General features: G+C 45.2%; 3 protein-coding genes across 6 annotated transcripts; 2 read left to right on the forward strand and 1 right to left on the reverse strand.

Moving 5' to 3' along the window:
- The first annotated feature begins 639 nt into the window (after window positions 1–639).
- LOC117895451 (F-box only protein 39) lies at window positions 640–6028 on the forward strand. The gene is made up of 5 exons (XM_034803123.1): window positions 640–873; window positions 1229–1384; window positions 1445–1549; window positions 1611–2421; window positions 2481–6028. Exons 1-5 carry the CDS (start codon window positions 731–733, stop codon window positions 2616–2618), a joined length of 1353 nt encoding a protein of 450 aa, XP_034659014.1. The 5' UTR covers window positions 640–730; the 3' UTR covers window positions 2619–6028.
- Window positions 6029–8375: 2347 nt separating this feature from the next.
- On the forward strand, window positions 8376–23635 carry LOC117895365 (arginine kinase). 4 transcript variants are annotated; one of them, XM_034802949.1, is made up of 3 exons: window positions 8376–8428; window positions 10195–10779; window positions 22459–23635. In XM_034802949.1, exons 1-3 carry the CDS (start codon window positions 8385–8387, stop codon window positions 23540–23542), a joined length of 1713 nt encoding a protein of 570 aa, XP_034658840.1. In that variant the 5' UTR covers window positions 8376–8384; the 3' UTR covers window positions 23543–23635. The 4 variants fall into 4 exon arrangements, with proteins under 4 accessions (XP_034658840.1, XP_034658842.1, XP_034658843.1 ...); XM_034802951.1 differs by lacking the exon at window positions 10195–10779; XM_034802952.1 differs by lacking the exons at window positions 8376–8428; window positions 10195–10779 and adding an exon at window positions 14813–14942.
- A 506-nt stretch (window positions 23636–24141) lies between these two features.
- LOC117895366 (arginine kinase-like) lies at window positions 24142–25347 on the reverse strand. The gene has a single exon (XM_034802953.1). The coding sequence runs from the start codon at window positions 25331–25333 to the stop codon at window positions 24182–24184; it is 1152 nt and encodes a 383-aa protein (XP_034658844.1). The 5' UTR covers window positions 25334–25347; the 3' UTR covers window positions 24142–24181.
- Between the last annotated feature and the right edge of the window lie 598 nt (window positions 25348–25945).

Consider the following 25945-nt stretch of genomic DNA (forward strand, 5'->3'; position numbering starts at 1 on the left):
CGAATTTGATAATTTGATATTCTAATTAATATTACCTGCTTGTTAGGACTCTCAGCACTAAAACTATAATTTTATTTGATAAAGCAATATATGTTCCACAAGATCGGCTAGTTTGGAGAACTTTTTTTAATTAAATTGTTTACAAAATAAGTTTTAAACCCAAAAGGTCATACAAATAAAAGCATACAAAGTAAGTAGGAATGGAATTGTTACGTTATTTGGCCACTTGTTGCTTGTCAACCGGCATTCTGTTCATTTGTATACCCTATTTTTATTAATTATTGCCAGTATGACTTTATCTAAGAATGACACTTTTTAGCAAATATTAGCATACAAGTTTTCTTAGACTTAACATATATGAGCATATCTCATAATATCGTTGGCCCATTGTCAGTCAGGTGGTAACAAGAAATATTTTGAAGCTTGTCGAATAGAAGTAGAAAAATTCAGGAAAACGATATCGTGATCTTTTTTGCAAGAAATAAAAAGGAATGGATCAACACGGATAGTTTACGGTTATATTTTCAGCTGCCTAACTCAAGTTGTTCATCTGTTTAATAATAAGGCGCCAAGCGGGTTAAGTTGCTGCACTATTGGTATATCGGCTTATCGGTTTTCCATATCGCAGTATATTTCTAGGTGTCAGACGGGTATTTTTGCGTTTCATCCGCGGTCACACTGCTTGCAATTTTTCATTGTTTAAAACGCAATAAACAAAAAACAAAAAGTAATGAATTTAAGCCAAAGCCACCCACCATGGCAGACAATACCAGCAGTGGCTCTAACACAGATTTTCGACTATCTGGAGCCCCAGGACAGAAGGTCGGCAGCCAGTGTTTGCTACACCTGGAGACAGTGCCTCTTTCAAAAACGGTAAGTTCATGCAGATGTGTGGGTGTTTGTATGCGTTCGTGCGTGTGTGTGTGCGGGCTGGGTTCACTTGTACATGACTGGCTGAAACATTGCCATTTTGCACAAAAACGATTATATATTCCATTGTATATGGTCGCGTATATTATGGAAATGAGTTTATTCAATACACAAATACCCCAAGAGTATGACCCTCCTTGAGTTGTAGGTGACGTTTCAAAAACACCTCCATTTGGAAACGTTGCAGCAACTCTGGTTTTTTGTTTATTTTAGTGTTGTAAACAGTTTTAGGTGCAATATATTTACATTTTTAGATGCAATGCAATAAACTAGTAATATTTGTCTTACGACTCCACAGATATTTTAAAAACTTTCGCTTTCAAATCGATGTGGCGCGCGATGATCAGTTAACCTTCTTCCACCGCAGTATGGCCCAGCTGGCCAGAGAGCTGGTCATTGTCTTTGACTTTCACAATGCATTTCAGATCCAAAAGATGCGACGACTGCTTTGCAAGTACGTAGTATTAATAGATATTGGAAGAATGACCCAAATAACCTCTCTTTCATTCCTTAGAGTGGCTCGTTGTGAAAATATCCAAGCGCTGCGATTCCAAACCCACAATGTAGGACTTGCTGCAGTGGGAAACATGCACAGCGATCACTTTGTGGGCATAGAACAGTAAGCATTACGCCAGTCTATGCTAGAAGACAGTTTTTCAAGTTTTCTTTCACTCCCTAAGGTGCTTTGTGGAACCTTTGAAGCTGTTTCTTAACCGCAAGTGCAAGCCCTGTCATTTGCTGGATCTGGGTGCCATTGAAGCTCTCACCTACTACGGGCAGGACCTGCTTAGGTCCTGTGGCAAGCCCCAGGAGCTGCAGCAGCTGACACTGGCCAGCCTCAAATACGATCCTAGTCACTATCCAATACTCTCGCTGGACATAACGCTGCTGCAGAAGTGCGCTAATCTTCAGGTGCTGTCCCTGGACTACGACACGCTCACCGATGAGCTTCTGCACACCATCCAAGTGCTGCCACTCCGAAAATTCATCATCGTTGTCCATGGCCTGGACAGCGAGGAGCAGGCGAGTGTATCGGAGTATGCCTGGGCCAACTTTGCCAGGCATTTCACAAGCATTGACCTAGTGCTGACGTTGGTGTACGCCTACGAGGCCATTGAGCTGCTGCAGACACGTGTCCTGCGTCGCCACATGCCAGTAACCCATGTGCGGCTGCTGTTCTGTGAGTTCATGAATTCCGAGGCCCTCGACTGGATGTCCCTGAACAACAAGGACACGCTGCGCAGCATCTACTACATGGACTCGGCGTATAAGCATAACAATCGCTTGGACTACCGTCACAACTTTCTGCGCCAGGACCCCTTCGTAATGATGGCCTGGCGCTGCGTGCGCCTGGAGGAGATTGTGGTCCACGGCTATCTGATGGATCCGCACAATCTGGTGGGCATTGCCCGTTTGCGAGGCCGCAAGCTGAAGCGTCTAGAGGTTTCCATGATTGACTGGTCCATGTCTCCGCTGAATGCCTACAAAGAGGTGAGTATCCCATACTGTCATACCATATACTGGCTTGATTTACGTTTATCTTCCCTTAGGAAATCTGTTCGCTGCTGGGCCAACAGTGGGCACCCATCAGAATAGATGAACTTCCTCCATCGCTGTCCTATGGCCCCGTGGACTATGAAGTACGCGATCAATTCGTATACGAAATGATGCGCCAGGATCTCGGCTAGTAAGTGGATGCAGCAGAAAACTCAAGTAAAAATAACCAAAAAATGAAGCAAAGTCATTAAGTAAAGGCGAGAAACAACCGACATGACCCGTGATCAACCCGAGGGCGTAGAAATTAACTTAAACATTATGAAACTTCTAATTACGTAGCTAAAGCAAAACCTAAAGATGACAAAAGCAAAGGCTAAATTGACCCCGCATATAGCGTATATGTATGCGTGTATCCTAAGTTATGACAAAGTGTGTAAATGTAAACTGCAAATTGATTCGATTGGCGAGCATTTTATAGAAGTTAAAAATTTAAGTTTTAAAGTTGTATAATCAAAATCGCTATCAAGTTTCGTTCGTTGGACAGACGAGAGGCGAAAGGCGACAGCTGGGAGCTAGAGAATGTTAGGAGCAAAGCAAAAAGACTTGAGCAAGCCACAAATCAATGTAATTTATTGTAAAGCAAATGGGCAGAATGTGTTTGTTAATAACTGCTAGAAAAAACATCATTTTATAAGCAACAAGAACTGTGATTCAAAGCAAAAGCAAAAGCAAATGCGACTACGAATACGAACATGAACACGAACACGAATCGAATGCAAGAGCGAGAGCGAGAGCCAAGTGTGAGCATCAGAAACCACAACAACAAACACCAAGAAATTGTTAAGTGAATTGATTGTCTAGTTAGCTAAGTTTAAAGATGTAACCAAGTAGAGTGGTTTGGTGGAGAAAGTGGCAAAGAAAGGGACTTTGTGAAACCAAGTACGACCAATGTCAAATTGTTTGCTCAAAAATGCAATTGGCACAAATTGTTAACCTCTGTAATAATGTGAATATGTAAATGTGAACACGGCGCTCAAATGTGATAAACTGGATGACAAAGAACATGACACGACAAAAAGGCAAACCACAACAAATGTAATAACAACAACGAGAGTACGATCCTCGTTCGCTAAGCGCCGCCGCCATTTGTCTAGTTTTCAAGTGATATTATGACAGCAAATGAAAGAAAAGGACAGACACCCACACACACACAGACACAAGACAACATACACACTCACAGAGAGACACTCACGTATACATATATATAGAGTATATATAAATATTGTAATAGCCAAATATCTAAGGGCTAAATGATGCTGCCGTGTGTTGTCCATGCGATGCAGTGCGTGTTCACGGCCTAAGGCAAAAGCAATAGCAACCAGCAATATGGCAAAGGCAATGGCAATGGCAAAATGTAAAACCCAAAACCAACTTTTAAGTATTTTGTAGCACAGGCATTAATTTATACAACTGTATGTACTACTACTACTATATTTTACCTATGTTTGCACAAAACAGCAGCGTATTGTCCAGAGCTCACCGCGATAGATCGTACTGCTGGTGCTCCCAAATGTTTGCTCACCGAACAACAAGTACAACCACAACGACAACAACAACAACAACAACAACAAAAATGGTACCTGAAGATCATGTTGAGCATTTAGAGAACAACAAGAACAACAAACAACAACAACAGAAGACACAAAGCACTTGCTCAAATTTAACAATCTAAACAAAACAAAATCTATTGAAACAGAAGACTGAACCGACAAAGAAACACTCACAAAAAAGTGCGTTGACTATGTTTGTCGGAGCGAGGGAGTGGAGGAGAGAGGGAGAGGCAGCACCGAGTTCTTGGACAAGCCGCAAAAAACAAAAAAACAACCACAAATGCGATCTCAAAGACAACTCTTACAACTATCCAATCGACCATCTATATTTGTATGTAATCTGTATGTATCTGTAAACAACCTATGCATGTAAACGTTTTTTGTTATGGATTGCAGTAGCGAATATTAATTTGTAAATCGAGTGTAAATCACAGGGAAAACCAAGCAATCTATGCATGTATGTAATGCTAAACAACAACTGTAGTTAATTTAAGTCTAGTACATACCAACCGCGCAACAACCAAGCGACTAAACAACACCAACAAACAAACAAAACAACAACCAAATGTGATAAAAGTGTCATGCTGCTTCCGAAAAGAACGAAAAGAACATCCAGTGCCATCCAGCACACATGAATGAAACCGAACCGAACCGAAGCGAATCGAACCGCACCAGTTGGTGAGTGACTGATCAAGCGATCGGTCGGTCGTTCGGTGGTCAATGGATTTATTCAGTTACAATCAGACGTATGAAGTATGAAGAGTATTATAATTTTTGTGTTACACTAGAGTCACTTCCAACAACGCTGCTGTACGCGTAACGTAACGTAACGTAACGTTCTTTTTGTATACTTACTACAACAACAACAAAAATATATATTTTATATGCCATTTATTGTATTTAAATTTAAATTCGAGAGGAGAGAAGGAAACCAATTTTTGTAAATCATTCCACAAAACACACAAACACACACAAATGTAAATCATTGTAAACCCACAAAGCAAAATGCGATTTATGCTAGCCAGCAGCAACAAAAATGCAGCAAAAACAACAAAAAACAGTAACAACAATGTTTGAGATAAGTGTTGAGAGCAGAACGAGAGGAGAGAGAAGGAAGGAACACCAACGAGAAGCAAGCATGTTATGTATATGTATATGAAATGAGTATATAAGAGTGAAAGAAAACCCCGATGTAAATGAATGAATGTGCACACCAATGAGACGATTCTGGGGGTAGTGGTGTGTGGTGTTCCCAGGGGGAAAAGAAAGACGATAAACAAACAAAAAACAGCCGTGCATTAACAACAAGATTTATAAATGTACAACAATATGTGCATATATGCAAGTTATGCTTAAAAGTTATGAGAGCAAAAGTGAAGTGAAGAAAGCTGTGATAAAAAACAACAAGAAGGCAAACAAGAAGAACACACCAACACTAAAAACAACAACAACAACCACTATTACAACAACAACAACAGACATTAACAACTAAAACAACAACAACAACAAAAGAACAAGAAAAAAGCCAATGCGAAACATGTGCGACCAACAAAAGAATGTTAACAACTTTTCCAAAACAAAACAAAAACAAAAAGAGAGTTAAGAACCAGAAGAGAATAGAGATGAAGATGTTGATTAGATGGACCATCGGGAATGAGGCCCAATGATATAATGATTAGCAGATCGACAGCCGATCGAGTAGTAGTACGATAGTTAGCTTAGCAGGAGTACGGCAGCAGCAGCCAGTCAGGGCAGGGCAGGGCAGCAGAATGAAACGAATTCTTTTAGTTATATTCAATCTGATCAATCTGTTAAATTATATTCAAATGTAGTAAATACTCACACAAAAACCAACAAACAACAACAACAAATATGCACATAGAACGCTTTAAATCAATGAATGAAAACATTTTTATTTCAATCTGATTTGCCATGTCTATGAGTTCCGCAGAATTTTTATTAAAGCTTAAAGTTACAGAAACAAAAATATATATAAACAAATGGCCAGCAACAGTTTTTGTGGCATATGCAATATATCATTAACATTAAGACATGCAACAAATTATAAACCAATTACGTAGCAAGCAAAATGCATTCACTTGAAGAATCAATAAAAAAAAAAACAAAAATGTTATAAAAATGCAAATAAAAAATGTAACTAATTTCAAATGTTTCCCTTTCCATACAAAATTGTTAAGGTAAAGTCCTTCAGCAGCTGTTACACAACCAAAACATCAACACACACCCACACACACATGGACTTCCGCAGCCAACCACACACACACACACGCATAAGCCTTGAGGACTTCCGCTTGACGCAAATGCTTTGCCTCTCTCTACGTGGGTGCGAGCTTTACTCAGTCCTTGAACTTTTGACCTTGTTTTTTGGGCCCTTCCTTAGCTTTATCTCGGTCCTTGGATTATGTAAGCGGTTGCAGGTTATGCAACATGGCAACATGGAGGCTGGGCTGGGGCTGCATGCACTTTCCCAGTGGCTGCCAAACTGCAGCAGGTAAACATTGATAAGCGGCATTCTCTGGCGGATTAAAGATAGCTATCACCACAATCAGATAGCGCTGTTTAATGAATGACTAGCCCTGTCTGCGAATGACTTATCTAAACAAGAGGCAGTCAGCGTCAGCAAAGCAGACAGATAATGCTATGAAGTGAGAGATAGTTTTAGTTGGATATCCGTAACCAATAATCCCTACAGGCAGCTGTCGTAACACCCGCGATAGACTCGCCCAAGTTTAATATAAATAAATATTACGCTTATTGATTTGTGCAGCCTTTTGGCCAGCTTTAGCTTCATTATTGATAGACATTGTCGTGCCATAACGTAATCGCATGAGTAATGACCCAATATTGAGAGTACCACTGGCACACGCAAATAGCACCTTTTGTTTAGGTTTTTGAGGAGGAAAAATCTCACTAGAAAAGCTTCGCGAAGTGCAGTCAGGAGACGGTGAAAACATTGGCGTCGGCGCTCTCAGCCATGCTCTCACTCTGCTCTCTGTCGCGCTCTTTCGCTCTCCGCCCATGCTCTTCGCTCTTCGCCGGCGTAGTCATAGTCATCGTAGTCGTCGTCGCCGCGAGTCGAGCAGTTGAATTTTGCACAGAACAGTCGAAAAAAAAATTAAAGAAGCATTCAACAGCACGCAGCAAGAGCAGAAACATTTGCAATTTGGTTAAATGAAATTTTAATAAAATCAGCAAGATATTTACACCCTGCTGTGGAACGGTCTTCGAAGTGGCATTTAAACCCCTTTTGATACGAGAATTACCCCCAAAACGAACCAAGGAACGGAACCCCAGCGAACCTCCAGTTAACATACTTTAGAAGAAGATTTTTCCAACTGTTTTATAAGTCCTCCCATCCGAGCAAAGGTGAGTGGACCCAAAAGGGGCCTTCGTTTACACCCCCAATCATCCCTCAAGTGTTTGTGTGTGGCATGCTGCATAATTCTCGTCTCTCACAGACTGTGACGTAACTGTCCATGTATCCGTGTGTGTGTGTGTTTGTGTGTCACTCTCAAATTGCTCATACGCCGCGTTTGCTTTCAAAGAAAATAAACAGAGAGAGAGAGAGAGAAGACACAGCTGCGCTGCTGTCATAAGTTCCAGAGACCAAAACCAACAACTTTTGGCACAAATCTGATGAGTAAACAAAGTCCCTACAGGTCTTAGCCACAATAATTGATCGATGGTGGCAAGCCCTATATTTAGACGTTTTGCTGCGGCGCCATTCAGAGTGCACATTCGCCAGCATTGATTTGGATGGTCTGGCTGCCTGCCCAGAAGTCGCGCATTTTCACGTGCCCCACGGCGCTCTGCGAATGCATTTGCGAGCGTTCAGCGCGGTTCAGCGAGTCAATTTGCAATCCTAGGGGGACGGTACTCTCGCACCCGTTCCCGCTTTTTCTATAAATAAACCTTGAATAATGCCGGCATATTTGCACTCATGTCTTTGCTGTGCTGTGCGCTCTGCGACTCGACCGACTCTTTGCTGCCACTGCAAATACTCTTTTTTTTTTATCTGCGTCTCGAGAATTAATTAAAGCTTCGTCTCGCCGTTGCTCCGGACTCTGCTGCCGTCTCTGTTGCTGCTGCTGTTGATTGACTTTTCGCAACACTCATCGGCTGCGCTACGTCACTTCGTTGTCAGTTTTCGAGGTCATTCATCATTTCAGTGTCAGCGCCCAACAAGTGCATGTTGTGGAAATTTCCATTTACAGCTCAAACAATTCCCATTAATTCAAAACTTAATCGTACATACATATGAATACATATTCATCAGTCTGGATACTCACTCTAATTACGATTTTCATCTATTTTCAGCTATTTACAATGTTCGCTTTGTGGTATTTAACATTTGCTGTCGACGAAATCCGGTAAGTAGGGAGAGGGTTTGACAAGCACTGGACTGCATTGGCTGTTCAGTTAAAAATTTGTGTGTTGTGTTGCCTGCTTTTCGGGGCACATGTAAAATGTGTGTAAGGTACATGTATTATTGACATGCAAGCTACATTGCAGGTCTAATGCAATGTAAATTTCTATACAATAGGTGAAGAGGATTTTATTGCTTCAAATGAAATTCTATTTAATTGGGAACTTATGGAGAATTGCTAATATCCATGCTAGACTCGACTTTCGCTCATAAGAGTTGACTTATTGCACGGTCTGTATTGATTACCGTTCATTCACTCCATAAATCTATCAGATAACTGCTATCGCCGGGTTTCCTTCCCCCTATAATTGATTTTCGCAAAAACTCCACAATCTAATCATCTCGGAAACAGTCTGCACTATACAATCTAAGCCCCAACCTCAACTTTCTCACTCTCTGTGTCTCTCTCTCTCTCTATTCGCACTTGTCGTGGGATCGCTGGTTATGGTTGAGAGGTGCTAACTGGCTAGGCCTTGTTCTCCATGCATTTAGCAACAAAGTTACTCACTCACTCACCCGGGCACACAGTCACATGATGGATCTGTCTCTGCTGCAAAACTGAGCAGCAACAACAACCGGCTTTTCTACGTTGGCTCTAAATCTCATCGTGATAGCTGCAATCAGCAGCGACAGCGACCCACAAATACACTCTCGCACTCTCACACACTCGCCCATGCGAATCCGAATTCACAATTTTGGCAAACAAAACGGCCAGTTGTTGTTATCTGCCGGCAATTAGCGTAATAATGAAAGTGATAATTAAAGTTTGGCAAGGTATTCGTTTGGCCAAAATGAAACACCGGCCGGCTTTCGTTGTATTTGTGAGTTTGTTTGCTTATCTATTGGCCGCACGAGTTCTGCGCTTTCTTCCGCTCGTTTGGCCTACGTGACAGCAGAAATGCTGACTATTACGGGGGGTAGGAGTACGAAATTGATTTCCTACAAGCAATCTGGGAATCTATTTGAATTTGAATTTAAGTTTTATCCTTCGATATCGATTACATCGATTCCTGGAATGCTAGCTTTGAAAGAGTGACACCCTGTAATTGATACAATTAAGGTCACACTGCTTGTTTTGCATCGTCCCTTTTGTTCTCGTCGTCCCTCTTGCTATTCTCCTCCTACCGCTTGGTTTACACTTCCCTTTTGTTCTCATCCTCCCACCGAATTGACGCGTTGATCGCACATCTGTTGTATTTTCGCAAATAACTAAGCGTTTAGTGTCAAATAATTGCCAATTAATTGAAATTTCATTTGTGTGCACTGTGTAAAGTCGAAGGTGAGTCGAATTGTAGTTGAAAACTGCGAAAAAGTGGCAAAATTGCAACGGTAAAGAAACTGCCAGCGCCGCTAGTTTTGCCGCGTCCCTTTTGCTCTCATCTTCCTATTGAAAAATACGCAGATCTGCTGTAATTTAGCAAAAAACTAAGGGAAACTTGTAAAAAGTTAACTTTTAATTGTATTTTCAATTGTGGGCAGTGCCGAAGGTAAAGGCGTGTCGAATTTTAGCTGTAGTTCATTGCATCAGAAAGGGTGCTCCGCGCGCCCCAGCAGCCGCACGTTCGAGAACATTCTGTGGAAGAAAAAACGCATTGGCGAGTGGAGGGGGTTTCAAGTTTATTTTATTTGTGTTACATTTTAAGTTTTTTGATTGATTTTGTTGTTTTAATTATGATTTTCCTTTTATTTTGTTTTTGGTTCTTTTTGTAGCAAGCGCTTGGCTTGGTTTTTTAGTTCAAACAAGCCTGCAGCGCCCGCGTTAGACAACAAACCAGCGAATCCAGCTCCTGCGCCCGCTCCAGCACCAGCAAAGGAACCCACACCAGCCCCGAAGCCAGCAGCTGTACCTGCACCAAAACCAGAGCCACCGAAACCTGCGGCGCCTGTTGTAACCAAACCGACACCGGCCCCAGCTCCGGCGCCTGCTCCTGCACCTTCTCCACCGAAAGAAGCTGCACCAGCACCTAAAGCGCAACCCACTCCTGCTCCTGCTCCGGCTCCAGTGGTTGCCCCACCGAAGCCAGCTCCTGCTACAGTCGTACCTCAACCCAGTACTCCTCCAAAGACAGCTGACAAGATGCCTATCCCGTTGCCAAAATCGTTGACCGAGGGCAACACCAATGGCAATGCCACTAATGGCAACCAAATCGGCGACAGCCCGGACAAAAAGCTATTCGAGGCCCAGCAGCCAGCACCCAAGGTTCCCAAGCTGAAGGAAGCTAGCAATGACTTCATCAAGGGCGAGTCGAACGCCTTCATCCAGTCGATCAAGGAGGCGCAGCAGGCTGGCGAACGGTAAGCGGATCCTGCACACTCGGCTGCAACTATTTTTGTAGACTTTTAAGTTGTTAAATTTAATATTTTTGTGTGTAAGGGGCCATTTCCGCATCTCTGACTCGTGGCGCGGTGCGGCGAGCCGAGGCGGGTTCAATGCCCTCTGGTGACTTCTGCTGGCGAAAATAGTTGCCATGTGGAAGCCGCTTGGCGACAAGAGGCTCCCGCCCGGCACCCAAGTCCCCGTTGATGCGTTGCCATGCAGCAGCAGCCGCATCAGCACAAATGTTGGATCATGATGATGATGATGGGGCGACCACAATTTGCCTGGTGTGTTATTTTTGTCTCATGTTCTGTGCTTGGGCGGACAGCTCGCCGTTATGCGAGTGTCGCCTGCGTTCTCCTGCATTGTGGCTCCGCTGCAAGTGCAAGTTTCAGTTTATTTATGAGCCCTGCCCGGCCATCTGCTCTTTCTCCAATTCCTCTAATTGCACAAAATTGATTTCCCATTAATATTAATCGACCGAGTGTTTGGCGCCACAAATAGAGCCACAGCCCGAAATGTGAAACCTTGGGGCACGCAAACCATTCGCCTTGTCCTTGCCAGGTGTTCAAGGATGTGGCCACTGGCCAGGCGCGTCGAGTGCTTTCATTCTGGCAACCCGAAGCAGGTTTTTTAGCTTTTTGGCTAGCTGCCCACTACCCAAATGCAAAATGAAATGGAAATTGAAATGATGTGCCGCTGTCGTGGCCATTATGAGGCCTGTCTTCCGTCGACTGTCTCCTCCGTTGTGCGTCGCCGACGTCGTCGCCGTCGTCGTCGTCAGGTCACATGATCTCCCCCCATGCAGAGTTTATTTATATTTGGAGACGCAGTCAAAGCGCTGCTGTGGCCCGACAATTTATATGCTTTATTGTTTTTGTGCTGCAAATTGGCTGTGCAGTTGCAGTTGCAGTGGCAGTGGTCTCCTGCTGCCACAACTGACGCGACGAGCCTATTTCGGGAGACTCGAGAGCCACAGAGCCCACGTCATGCCTCATGTCTTTGGGGCACTCTTTCATAATAACCATTTCCTGATGGACAGAAGGCTTCACTTTTGGCGGCCCTCACTTAGGTGTCTCATTTGATGTTCCCATATCCCTCTCTAGTATAGCTAAATGGATGAATATACGTACATAAAGGTACATATAAATGTACATATGTACGAATATATAGTTTGGGTTCGTTCTGTTGGCTCGCGCCTGTGCAAAAAATTGATTTTGGCAAGCGTCGCTTTTGATCTGCTGCCAAAATATTGTTTAACAAACAAAAGGCCAGAACAAATACACAAATGCAAAGTTGACAACACGAATAAAGTGTATTTTTGTGTATCGCATTCGCTGTATAAGACTTAGTATGATCTGTTGCAATCCATGAATAATTAGCCACTGCTCCCTCCCGCTCTAAAACCCAAACAATTTTCCATTGTAGCAATAATTTCACAGCTAATTGACCTGAAAGGGAAGGGTGAGGCTTTAGAGGCGGACTCGTGCTTGGCTGACCGCAAATTGAACAAATTAATAATACATATTTCAAACGGTTTACTCATTTTTTGGCACTCGCTTTTTGCAGACCCACAAATTAGCAATCCATTCTGGATTGACGGGCTGCCTGGCCTGGCCTCCAGCATTGCTAGCCGCAATCAGTCAGTGACTAAATGCTTCTATAAACACGGCGCACCGCGATGAGAGTGTTATGCAAGTTTCCCCCGTATATATACATGTGTGTGGATAAAGATACGATTACGAGTAATGCTGACATGGAACAGAAGCCCCTCTGACTATGTGAATAAGCTCTCTCTCGCTGCGGTGGCTGAATCAAGCGCGGCTTCCACCCAAAGCCAGAGGCTTGTCACATGCATTTCCCACAGCTCACATCGTTTACGAGTCGAGTATATATATAATGAATTTAGATATATGTATATTGTATGCCCCACACACATGCTAAGTGCTTTCTCAACTGTGTGTCAACAGTAACGAAAATTTGTATCTACTCGTATCTGAAGCTTGTTTCGCAAGCGTTTCAAGGTCGCTCCCTATATACATTCATATCTAGTATAGATTTCGCTTTCCTCCACTTGTTAGCCGGGTATTAACTGTTCGTTGTTCTACGGGAAAGCCTACACAGGCACCGAGCCCCCAAAGGCAGCCACTCGACTGCAAGATGAATAAAAAGCTTCTGGGTTGGGAGGAGCCTTTACGTAATCTCAGCGCCACCACTCGAGAGCCGCGCAGCAATTGAAAATGAAAACGAAAAGTGAATTGAAAATGCGAAAATGTGCGCCCCTCCCGCACTGCGAGGGATGACAGTTCTGGATTATATAAGCATCCTGCGGTGCCTGCTGCCACTCGGAATTTTAATGCGTATCAAAAGTTAATTCTCTGCATATGTATATTATTTTGAATATTATTTGATGGCTGAAACGGTTATTGAATATGTACAGTATATTCTTAATGCCTGTCCCGTGGAATATGGAAAATTCGTGTGCCACGGGAAACCAAAAGTTGTGTGTTTGTGTGTTGTTTTCGAAAACAACTTACTATACGTGTGGTGTAGGGATATATTGTATAGATCTTTCGATGTTTGCTGCGCATTGCATACATTTTCGTTGGCAACTGTTCAAATATTTTCCCTCAGTTTTCTCATTTAGTAACAAATGAATATGTTCGATGTTCTTTTGGGCTCCCCCACACCTAGATATAATATGTACATATTCTCGTGCGTATGTATTTGGTTCGTTTATGCTGCGAAGGCATTCGATTTCAAGTTCAAGACTTTTGTTAGAGATCGTGTAAGCGATTATATCTGTGTTGTTTATTTGTTTCACCTCTAAGGCAACAATTCATTGTTCCTTTCGCATTATTATTAGGTATAGATCGTATGTATGGGGTTTAGATGTTTATTTGTCTAGTCTTTCGCCTAATTATCTTTAAATCTTTTACATTTAATCGTGATATTTTCTAGAATTTTTCATTTTTATATAGCGCTGGTCTTAGTGCCAAAATTTATCGCTTGCCTTAGATCGTGACAACCACCAGCGACAGATTGTGTCATAAATACACGATCTGCATATATTTCTGAAGCTGTACGGGGGTCTATAGTATATTCCCCATCTGGTCGAACAATAAGCTCCCTCCGATGGTCCGCTTCAACTGTTTATTCAGCATTTTTGGGCATTTTTGAGTGGGACTTTGTTGAGTCATCCCAAATACTGGCACTTCTTGAGGAGTGTACTCTGGGGCTAACTTGTGACACTTACTCGTACTTTGGTTACTTTCATCGGGGAGGCCGCCTCGCCTAGAGCAATGTCTGCTCGTAATTAAGCAATGAAAACTATTTGCATTCGTATGGGTGTGGTGTATCAAACACACCCACCAATTGACGCTGCTGCGATGCCAAGCAGAGTTACTCAAACACATGCAAACGCAGAGCTACAGCTACAGCCTGCCTGCCTGCCTGCAGGCTCGCTCTTGTGGGCCTCTCGCTCCCACAACCGGAATGAAGCAGTGCAGTTTTCTAGCTGTTTGCGCGCTGCCAACACTTTCCTTTTCTCTGCCAGCGGCAGAGGTGCCTCCTCTATGCATGTGTGCGTGTGTTTGTTTGTGTTGCTGAAGAGCTTTTTAGTGCCGGCGTGCTTGTGTGTGTTTTGCTGTCGCGCTCTTTGGCGAAACGAAAGCTTTACTGCTTTTTCTGCTTTTATATCATACGTCACGTCCTACGTCAATGGGGAGCAGGGGCTGGCTGCCACTACACACAGATACACTGTGCCTGAGCGGCAAGCTGCCACTACACACAGCTGCCGAGGCAGAGCGGCAAGCTGCCACAAATACAGTGGCATACCAGCAGCAGAGGCACGCCAGGAGGCAGGCTTCCCACACTAGCTTTTTCTCTCTGTCTCTCTGCTGTGCTCGTGTGCTTGGCGAGCGTTTCTCTTGTGTGTGTGTGTGTGTGTGTGTTGGTGTGTGTGTTGGTGTAGTTTGAAAGTGAAAGAAGAAGGGAGCGCTGCTGCCGCTGCTCTGCCAGCGTCAGCGCCAACCCCAACGTTGCTGCCCCACCGACAGCCAGCCGACTGCAATCCGTTGAGTCAAAGAACAGAATTTTCTGATCATTGTAACGTTGGACGTTGAATTCTACGGTTGCAAAGGTGAGCCGTTCTCCAACCATAAACCATAAAAAATATATTTGCAAATCAAGTGAAACAAATTATTCCAACTAAAGATAGTACATGGTGTGATTTTATCTAGAATTTAATACTTAAGAATTTAAGCTAAGTGTGGCAACTAAAAGTTGAATTTCTGGCGGCAACAAATTTGTTTAATTAACTTCAACAATTCCTTTTGTTTGTGAGTGTGTGCGTATCCTGTGTGTGTATGTGTTTGTGCTTCGCTGTTGCCAGCCAAGATTTGTGCATTTTCTGCATGAAGTTCCCCCGGCTGAGTCACCTGAATGAATTTAATTGAATGCTGAATGCATTTATTGCAATCCCAAAACCGAAAACCGGTTACCGGCAAGCCAATAAAGCGCCTCAAGTTTATGCCGAGTATATAGTTACGTTCGTTATGCAGTTCTCTGATTTTCGCCAAGAAGAGAGACACAAAAAACTTGTTTGGCCCTGTCATGGTCTGGCAAACGTCGCTGCTCGTCTGCCTCTCTGTCCGTCTGTCTGTCTGTTTCGTTCGTTGTGCAATTTTTGCGGCCAAATGCCAATGAACGGGAGGACTGTACCGTAGCGTGCGGCTGCTTGCCAATTGCTGGTGTAGGGAGGCTGGCAGGGGGACTGCAGTTTAAGGTCGGTCGTTCATTGGCATGCAGAAGAAAGTCTCTCCAACGTTCTATGTCGATGACTATGTTCTATGCCAATTCCGATAAGATATTGGGGCTTGTTAACGTGCCGTGCTCACACCTCTAAAAGATAAGAGGCGAAAGAGAACAACTTTCAGTTAGCACTTTGCTGGCTTCGTGCCCTGAACTTGCCCCCCTGCCTGCCCGGCCCGGCCATGGCTATAATAAGAATGGTTCACCCTCAGCAATAAAATACTCACTTTCGCGGTCAATGCCAGGCGATTGCATAATCAAATATATTGCTTATCGGCTCTAGATATTTTATCTGCCAATTGTTGCACAATTAAATGAATAATGCTCGGCTGACAGAAATCAAATCACAGGAATGCGCACAGCACAGCACACAGCCAAAATATCAGGCTACAAAGTACTCAATTAACGATTATATAATCCTGCCACAGTTTGGGGGCGATTGGGCGGGCGGCCAAATTTAGTGGCCAAAACCATCAGCAGCGGGAGGGAGCAGCAGCAGCAGCGATTTCGGGCTCGAGTTGATATAATGCCGGCTGCTAAAAATACAACCCCGCGAAAGCAAATAAGCTAAACAAAAGCACAAACATAGGCACAGATACCAGATGGATAGGGTAGGTAGAGGTGCCCATCATAGCTACACAAAGTATACCTGGCCACCACCAAGAAATAGCCTCACACAAAATTCCAAACCCATAGGCTGGCTGGCACATCAGCTGACGTGGGAATGGGAACTCGGGGCACAGAATGTTGGTGTGTATTTTATTCAACAAACAAATCGCGTATAACATTGGCTGTACGAATTGCCGCTGCTTCTATGGCACACATGGCTGTTAATTATTCAATTGAGATCCATTAAAGTGAAATGAATAGAAATGGAAATGGAAAAGAAGGAACAGCAGAGGAGGAACGCGATTAACTTTTCAAACATTGGAAAAACACATTCCAACCCTCTAGTCTAGCTAGTTAACAGGGTAACGCTTCTCTTTCTCTCTGCCATTCGATGGATAAACAAAAGGCTTTATACTTGCATTGCACTCACTATTATATAATCAAAGCTGGGGCTGGGTTCGGTGCGGCTCTGCTTTATTTTTGCACAGACAGGAAATGGCATAGAATTGCAAACGCAGCTCTCGGATGACAGCGACAGTGCCAATCAATGCCCCATACAATAATACGATTTCTGCCTGATTTTTCTCACAATTCATTTGACAGAAAATAAACAAATATTTGGACGGGGCTAGAATTTCAGACAAATACTCGAATAAACAAATCAAATTGCTGAAAAGCTGTAGGGAGGAGCGGCAGCGGGTCGTCAGTCATAATATTTTCGAAGCGACTGTAGCTGTAGCTGAGCGAAAGCTCAACGACAGAGAGAGAAAGCTTTGCAAATTTGCAAACTTGCAAAGGACTTACTTACTTGCAATATAATAAATCAGAGAAAGCTGCTGGCAAAAGCTCATATAAAATCAGTTAAAAGCTTTACGTAGAAAAACCCCGTTGCAGCTACAGCACATGTCAAATAAACGTAGAGTAGATGCGACTTGTGTAAAACTCTGTCGTGTGCTTGCATTTTGTATAAAGATCACCCCAATTTCCCGGAATTGGCAGAGTCTGCAGCTACCGACAACCCCTTTGGCTTGCTGGTTGCTTAGCTTAATGAAGTGTCGTCCGACGCTGCTCGCTGATTGTCTTCCCAGACAGCACACAAATTTAAATCAACGACATCCGGGTAATGAGCATGAAATGCCAGCAAAATATTTTGCGCCACTTGCTGCTTGGCTCTGCAAAAAAAAGGAACGTAAGGAAAAATAATATGTATTTCATTTGATGTTCATATCTTTAGTTCTTATATACATAAGATTCTTACTATATGGTACATATGTACCATGTTTGTTTGCTGTTGTATTTTGATGACTGGCTGCCTTTCCTTTCTGCCTGCCTAATTGAGTGTGAGATGCTTTGACGTTTTGCCAAAAGAATTTTAATTAAATTACGACCCATGGCAGGCAGGCAGGCAAAGATGAGATCCGAGAACTACTTGGAAATGCGGGCGACCAGCAGCCCTCTAAATCCCTACCCCTATACATTCGCTATATATTAATAAGAGCTTTATGTCGAATTCATGTTTATTGGTCAAAATGCTGCTGGCTGGAATGTGACATAGGGATGGGAATGATGCCATGTCCAGCCTCAACTTGAATTAATGTCTGGCCCAGTAGGGGCCCAATTCATGGATGGTAATGAGTGTGTGAACAATGTAGGCTTGTCTCTCTGTCCGTCTGTCTGTCTGATACCTACCCTATCCGCCTTCTAGCCTTTCCCTTATCAAAATGTTGACCAGTTTGGACTGTCTGCAGCCTGCAGCCAATTTCCCGTTGCAGTCGCTCACGTACATGTGCAAACACTAAAGCGGCAATCTGCGACGACTACGACGACGACGCTGTCGATGTCCAATTTCCCGAAATACATTTCGAAATATTTCTCGTGCACTTTGCCAATTTCTTTGTGCAATCGATTGGCCAGGCCATGCTGACATGCTGCCAGGCCAGGCGGCCGGGCCAATGGTTTATGCAATTAACGAAGGCAAACTATTGCTGAGATTTCTCGGGTGAACGAACGACCAGAGTGGCCATAAACTTACACTGCTCATTGCACGGGCACTTCCACTGCCACTGGCGGCCAAACGGCTGCCAATTTCGATTTATGCGATTGCTTTTGGCACCGATTCTTGCGGAGGCAACTTTTACCTTACCTTTCCTTCTTCTATGGTTTTTTTCGCTCTTGTTTTTTGGCCTGCCAACAAAGACGACCAACCTGTGGCTGGAAGAGTGTTTGCTCACATCTCGCGCTATCTAATCGCGGGGTTGCCTGCTCCTTACTCTGATCGTCTGATCGTGTCCCAGTCGGGCAGGCGGAGAGACAGCTAACAGCCCTGATTGCCATTTGAAAGTGACTAAGCTTATCAGGGCCAAAGCTTATCTTGGCCAACAACAAGCTCACACACTCACTCTTACTCTCTCTTTCTGACTCTCTTGATCCCAGCCAACTCTTTCTCTATTGAGGCTCGCCTCTCTGCCTGGCACTCTTGACACTCTCTTTCCAGCACTCCAGCTGAGGTGGAGTCGCATTCAGTGATTTTTCAGTGCCGGCCATTCGCGAATTGTTGCTAAGCCTTGACGGTTGCAAAAATACGAAAACAAAAAAAAACTCTAGAAAAGTAGAGTCGCCGCCGCGTGCGTGATATCATTATAAAATATATAAAGGCTCTAATTTCTTCTAATTCAAAGTTGGTGACGCGTGTGTGATTAGAACACTACTACCCTGTGACACTAATCAGTTGAGCTGCTCTGCTCTGCTCTGCCATTGATCCGATCCTGCTTGCTTTTCCTTCGGGGGTTGCCTGCTGCCAAATCCTTTTCCCTGTGTGCCATTGCGACCCCTTTGATGGTGGTGTTGGTGTCCCCGCATCATCATCATCAAGAGGGTTACATAATGAAATCAGTATTTTAATTTGATTTGCTTGTCTTTTAAGTGCCTGGTCCTTTGAGTCATGGGTGGGCTTTCCAACGTTTTCCCCCTATCTATGTGTGTACGTGTGTGTTTGCTCCAGTTTCCTCAAGTCAATCTTTCATTGACTATCAGCCAACCGGCGCACTCGAGTTAATTGATTAGTTAGACAGCCCCGTAAGTCAGCTGCTGTTATGGCCATTATTATTATCTTTCGAGATATTCGCACTCATAGAACTCGTTCGTACTCGTACTCGTACTCGTACTCGGTACACCCTTAACCACTGCATTGCATGGCAATTGGCAAAGCTCTTGCCATTATCTTTACGGGGCATTAACAAGCCTAAGTTTACTCATTCAAAGTGGGCGGACCGACAGTAGATATGACTCCCGAATGGCCTAAAAGTTTCCACAATCAATATTTGTGGAGGAGCAGTGAGACCGCAGGGGATGGGGCTGAGTTGGCAAAGTGTTTTCCATTTCAAATCAATATTTACAAAAACCCCCAGACGAATGGGGCAATTGGAGATGGAAAGAAAACTGATCGATCGCCGGCGGATTACTCACCCTGGAGATGGAGTCATTCTCTGACTCCGACTCTGACTCTGACTACGACTCCCTCCCTGTCTGGCCGAGTAATTGAAGCTGCAAATGAAATTAGCCGAAAACAAAACAAATGTCTGAAATAAGAGTTGACCAAGTGTGTGTGTGGTGCGGGGGGTGCAGAGTAAATGCAATTTTTTCACGAGCTTAATGTTCAGTCGACATGCAATGCAATGTCTCCGGTAGCAGGCAGCCGGTTCCATTGAACCATTGAACTGGATCCATCCCCCGAGTTGGATCAGCCAGCGAACGAACTGAATTTTCCACTGCAAGTACAGACACAGGACCTCCTCTCTCGCATATCCCACAATGGATTATTTAAAGCGTTGAGTACACGTTTTACCCTGGTCCTGGGAATCCCGCAAGCTGGCTTTAATTTCGATTTGCCGAGTAATTGATTTTTTCTTTCTACTCACTTGAGAGTCGACAAAGGGATGGTATGGGCTGGGATGAGTGTCTCGTTCATGTCATTACCAGGAGCACATTTCACACTCCAGCCCGACACTTGAAGTTGACTTGACCGAGCAGCCCCTTCCCCTGCTGCTGCTGCGGCTGCTTCTGCTTCTGTCCCTTATCCGGCTTTAGGCTCAACAATTCCCAGCTGCCTGCCGACTGAGTCGCGTGCTATAAATTTTATTGATTCACTCGAAGGCGGCAGTTGGGTTGGGCCTGGCGGTGGTGGGTCTGAGTGGGGTGCGTCCAACGCATCATATAAATATATCCTTCCGCATTATGTTGCCGCTCATCCGGCAACAGTTTGGGCCGGCGCCTGCGGATAGGCAATGCTGCTGCTGCTGCTGCAACCCTCGACCTCCGACCAACCCACCCCCCCTCTGCAAAAATAAAACAAATTGAGAATTTTCGGCAAATACATCGATGCCACGCGCTCTCCCTTGTTTCTGTTTCTCTCTGCTGAATGCTCTCCCATTTCAAATGCCGAATGCCGGCTAAGTGCGGGGCTCATGGGTGCGTCAGCTCTCAGTTCCTTTCGATTTGCCGATTGAGTGTGTTGTTCGTCCACAACCATAGTCCTCGTAGTACTCGTAGTCCTCGTTTGTCGAGCAAAACGCGCGCGCTAAATATTGTGTGCAGACAAGCCCACGAAGGAGTAGCAGCAGCAGCAGCAGCGGCACAGCCAGCCAGCCAGTAGTCAGCCAACCGAGCAGCAGTCAGCAAGTCCTTTGCTCCCTTCGACAGCATTGCGTAGTGTTTGTTTAGTGTAGTATACTTTTGGGCGCGGCAGCTGAAATCGTGCAAGAAAGAGCAAGAAAAAACCCGTCAGTGCAGAGCAGAGCAGAAGAGTTCGCAAGGAAAAAGAAACGAAAACTGAAAATATTAAATTGATATTTTTAAAATTGTTGCGTCCGTTAATTTTGATACCAACGAAACAGACCACCAACCACCAAAAACAACAACCGAAAATCATTGAAAATCAAAAAGCAATACCCATTAAACATTAAACATTAGTCAAGCATCGTGTCTGTGTGTGTTTAAGCGTGATCCAAAGAGAGAGAAAGAGAGATAGAGAGATTAGAGATCTATTATAGTAGAGCTAGAGCTGAATTGTGATTTCATTTTTACCTGCAAGAGCAAAAGCAAACGAAAAAGCAAAAGAGGAAGGAAATCCATTAAGCGGAAATCCTCCCCCAATTTTTTATATACAAACACCGAACTTTGTGACCAAGCAAGCGCCAAATTTTTAAACGTTTTTGACAACTTTTTACAACCAAATCTACAAAAAACAAACAACTACAAAATGGGTCTATGCGCCTCCAAGGATAAGAAGGAGAAGGTGATCGAGGGCGATGTGGCCAACGGTGGAGGAGAGCCCAATGGTACAGCAGCAACGGCTGCTGGAGAAGATGGGTGTGTATATATCGCAGGGGTCTCGGTCTCGGTCTCGGGCTAGGGCTTCCCTTGTGGCCTAGGTCCTAGACGATGGTCGTCGGGCAGTCATTGTGTCTGTATCCCTGGGGCTGACGTCATGTGTGTACGTGTGTGTGGGGCTGCGTGAAGTTTTGTCTGAAAAGCGCCCAAAAATAAAAATGCCATAAAAAAGTTATTATTGCCCTGGACTTTTGGCTGAGCCTCCTCTGGGCTCGGGCTCGGGCTCTGTCTCTGGCTCTAGCTCTGACTGGGGGCCGGGTCGTCGTCGCCATGTTGTTGTAGTGCGCATGGCAGAGTCAAAACCGGAGCCAGAGCCAGAGCCGGAGCCGAGGCGTGTGTACACAGATATAGTTAGTGTGTGCCGTCGATTTGCGTATTCAGCGGCAGCCGGCAAAAATGTTATAGTCAGCCATCAGCCACCACCAAAAACAGGGCACACACACGCGAGAGAGAGGCGCAGCAACCACCGTGCAGCAATCGTCGTACACAAGGGGCGTACGTACAGACACAGACCCGGGGGGGATGGTGATGTGTTGGGTTGGGTTGGGTGGTGGTAATCGGTAAGGGGTGAGGAGGGGTGCCTTGGTGTGTGGCTGGTGTGTCGCGTGCCGGCGGGCCAAAGTCGAGTGTGAGCACATGGCCATAACCCAAAACTAATTGCGGGGACAAACAAAAAGGAATTGTGAGGATATGCGCCAGCGAAAACGTGTTGCCGCTGCCTGCCGTCTTTTAGGCGCCACAAAACAATAAAAAATATAAACTGCCTTCTTGCTATTATTTAGTGACTGCCATTTACTGCCACGCCCTTAAACTAAACTCCCTGTTCGTTTTTGTATCCCTTTCTGCAGCAAACAAGACACCATGGTTGACGCTGCTGTACTCGCTAAACTGGAGGAGGGCTTTGCCAAGCTGGCTGCCTCCGACTCCAAGTCGCTGTTGAAGAAGTACCTGACCAAGGAGGTCTTCGACAACTTGAAGAACAAGGTGACACCCACCTTCAAGTCGACTCTGCTGGATGTGATCCAGTCTGGTCTGGAGAACCACGACTCCGGCGTCGGCATCTATGCCCCCGATGCTGAGTCGTACACAGTCTTCGCCGATCTGTTCGACCCCATCATTGAGGACTACCATGGTGGCTTCAAGAAGACCGACAAGCACCCGGCCTCGACCTTCGGTGATGTCAAGAGCTTCGGCAACGTTGACCCAACCAACGAGTATGTGATCTCTACTCGCGTCCGTTGCGGTCGCTCCATGCAGGGTTATCCTTTCAACCCCTGCTTGACCGAGGCCCAGTACAAGGAGATGGAGGGCAAGGTCAGCAGCACCCTGTCCGGTCTGGAGGGTGAGCTGAAGGGCAAGTTCTACCCATTGACTGGCATGGAGAAGACCGTGCAGCAGCAGCTCATCGACGATCACTTCCTGTTCAAGGAGGGCGATCGCTTCCTGCAGGCCGCCAACGCTTGCCGTTACTGGCCCAGCGGCCGTGGCATCTACCACAACGATGCCAAGACCTTCCTGGTCTGGTGCAATGAGGAGGATCATCTCCGCATCATCTCCATGCAGCAGGGTGGCGATCTCGGCCAGATCTACACTCGCCTGGTCACTGCCGTCAACGAGATCGAGAAGCGTGTGCCCTTCAGCCACGACGATCGTCTTGGCTTCTTGACCTTCTGCCCCACCAACCTGGGCACCACCATCCGTGCCTCCGTGCACATCAAGGTCCCCAAGCTGGCCTCCAACAAGGCCAAGCTCGAGGAGGTTGCCGCCAAGTACAACCTGCAGGTGCGCGGCACCCGCGGCGAGCACACCGAGGCTGAGGGCGGTGTCTATGACATCTCCAACAAGCGTCGCATGGGTCTCACCGAATACGATGCCGTCAAGGAGATGTACGATGGCATCACCGAGCTGATCAAGCTTGAGAAGAGCTTGTAAATTGTCAACCGCAAAACCACCAAGCATCGTCCTACCCCGGCAGGCAACACCATCTGCTCACAGTCGGGGGAACGCAACAATCAACAACAACAAGAAGAAGTGGATGACGAACAACAACAACAGAAACACGTAGAAATCTTCAGCTCGTCCGCCTAGTCGCTTTTGGGCGGTGCGGGCTGCCAAAATCAATTTAGTTTGTAGCGATTGTGGAGCAGCTGTCTGTCTGTCGCTAGGCCTGGCGTCTTTCGGCATTTTCGTATACTTTGAGAGATCCGGTCTACAACAACACGCAGTCCCTGCAACACTACCACCCACAACAACAACAGCAGCAACACCAGCAACAACAATGGAGAACTATTTGACAAGATAAAAAACATTTTGCTTAATTCAAGAAAACAAAACAAGAATGTGTAACATTTTGTGGCACTCCGCGTGTCAAGCAAAAACAAAAAAAGAAAAAACTTTAAATACTTTTATTTTAAGTCTTAAGTTTATAAAAGAATTAAAATTATTAAAAAAATAATAAAAAAAAATAAAAACCCAACCATGAAGTGTAGTGTAGAAGCAAAAGTGTAAGTATTTTAAGCATTTGAAATGCATTTAATTGTGGTACTTAATGAGAGTTCCAAATTCAGGCTGCTACTTTTTGCACGCCTTGTTTTCGGCTCCGATCAGAGCGCTTATGCCATCGTGCATCTCCTTCACGGCCTCGTACTCGGTCAGGCCCATCCGCCGCTTGTTGGAGATGTCGTGGACGCCGCCCTTGGCCTCGCTGTGCTCGCCGCTGGTGCCGCGCACCTGCAGATTGTATTTGGTGGCCAGCTTCTGCAGCTCCTCCGGATTGGCCGTCAGATTGGGCAGCTTGATGTGCACGGAAGCGCGAATCGTTGTGCCCAGATTGGTGGGGCAAAAGGTCAGAAAGCCCAAACGCTCGTCGCGGCTGAATTCTAGATACTTCCCCAGTGCCTCCAAACCGCCGAGCATGCGATCGTACACCTTGCCGAGGTCCCCGCCCTTTTCCATGGAGATGATGCGGATGTGATCTTCTTCGTTAACCCACACCAGGAAATTTCGCGCCTCGTTGAAGTAAATGCCGCGTCCGGCAGGCCAGAAGCGCGAGGCACCTGCCGTCTCCAGGAACCGGTCGCCCTCCTTAAACAGAAAGTGTTCGTCGATGAGCTTCTGTTGCACGGACTTCTCCATGCCGCAGAGCGGCAGGTAGCCACCTTTATACGCGCCGCTCATCGTGTTCAAGGCACCGGATATCATGCACTCCAGCTCCGCATACTCGTACTCGCTCAGGCAGGGATTGAAGGGGAAGTTCTTCACGGAACGTCCGCACCGAACACGCGTGGACACGATGTACTTATTGTTCGGGTCAAGATTGGGGAAATCCTTGCCCTTGCCGAAGCAGGACTCGGGGTGCTTGTCCGTTTTCTTGAAGCCCTTGTGATAGTCCTCGATAATGGGATCGAAGATGTCCGAAAAAGTTTTGTACGCCTCTGCGTCGGGCGAGTAGATTCCAACCCCTGAGTCGTGATTGCACAGCCCCGATTGAATGCAGTCCAGCAGCGAAGAGTTGAAGGATGGCGTCGTCTTCTTCTTTAGCTTGTCGAATATGTCCTTTTTCAGGTGCTTCTTTAGCAGCGACTTGGAGTCGGAGGCTGCCAGTTTCTTGTAACCCTCCTCCAGCTGCACCAGTGCTCCAGAGTCGACGGGCTTTCCTTCCTTGCTCGCCTGCCGACAAAGAAACAAAGATGTCCCACGACGAACGGCTCCTAGTCGTAGCATGGTTCAAAAGTTAACTGTAATTTTGAAATGAAATAATTTTAGAGTGCTGAGTTTAATGCCGGCACCATGATGTCACATTTGACATATTTTAAGGAGCAGCCGTTTCCGACCCCATAAAGTATCAGTATCAATATCCGAGTCGATCTAGCCATGTCTGTCTTTCCCTCCGTTTGTCCGTCCTTAGGAGCGCCTAGTATTCAGAGACTATAAGAGATAGGGCAACCAAGTTTTGCATCCAGACTTCTGTAGTTACAGATATATTTACTGAGTACCGGGTATAAAAGTTGTGACGCGTAAGAAACGTCTCACACGTACCTTCTCGTTGTATTCATATGATGGTCAGGGAAATCCTCTCGTGTGTCTAAACGGTCAGGGAAATCCTCTCGTGTGTCTAAAAGGTCGGGGAAATTACGGCACTTCGGTTTGGCAGCAGTGTGACCGCGGAGTTATCGAGACAATATACCGCGTGACCAACAAAAATATACCGTCTCATTTTTAAAATATACCGTAAATATACCGACTCGTAAGTCACTTTCCTCGATTTTGATATTCTCGTTAATTTTACTAAAAAGCTATGACTCTTAGATCTGAAACTTTAATTTTATAAGATTG

The sequence above is a fragment of the Drosophila subobscura genome, chromosome J (genome assembly GCF_008121235.1).
Source record: "Drosophila subobscura isolate 14011-0131.10 chromosome J, UCBerk_Dsub_1.0, whole genome shotgun sequence".
Taxonomy (NCBI): Eukaryota; Metazoa; Arthropoda; class Insecta; order Diptera; family Drosophilidae; genus Drosophila; species Drosophila subobscura.

Excerpts from the sequence above, each read along its gene's own strand:
- LOC117895366 (XM_034802953.1), bottom strand. The coding sequence starts at position 25,333 with ATGCTACGACTAGGAGCCGTTCGTCGTGGGACATCTTTGTTTCTTTGT.
- LOC117895365 (XM_034802949.1), top strand. The coding sequence starts at position 8,385 with ATGTTCGCTTTGTGGTATTTAACATTTGCTGTCGACGAAATCCG. Across the intron at positions 8,429-10,194 it reads TTTGCTGTCGACGAAATCCG|CAAGCGCTTGGCTTGGTTTT; the intron begins GTAAGTAGGGAG and ends TTCTTTTTGTAG. Across the intron at positions 10,780-22,458 it reads GCGCAGCAGGCTGGCGAACG|CAAACAAGACACCATGGTTG; the intron begins GTAAGCGGATCC and ends CCCTTTCTGCAG.
- LOC117895451 (XM_034803123.1), top strand. The coding sequence starts at position 731 with ATGAATTTAAGCCAAAGCCACCCACCATGGCAGACAATACCAGCAGTG. Across the intron at positions 874-1,228 it reads CAGTGCCTCTTTCAAAAACG|ATATTTTAAAAACTTTCGCT; the intron begins GTAAGTTCATGC and ends ACGACTCCACAG. Across the intron at positions 1,550-1,610 it reads CACTTTGTGGGCATAGAACA|GTGCTTTGTGGAACCTTTGA; the intron begins GTAAGCATTACG and ends TCACTCCCTAAG.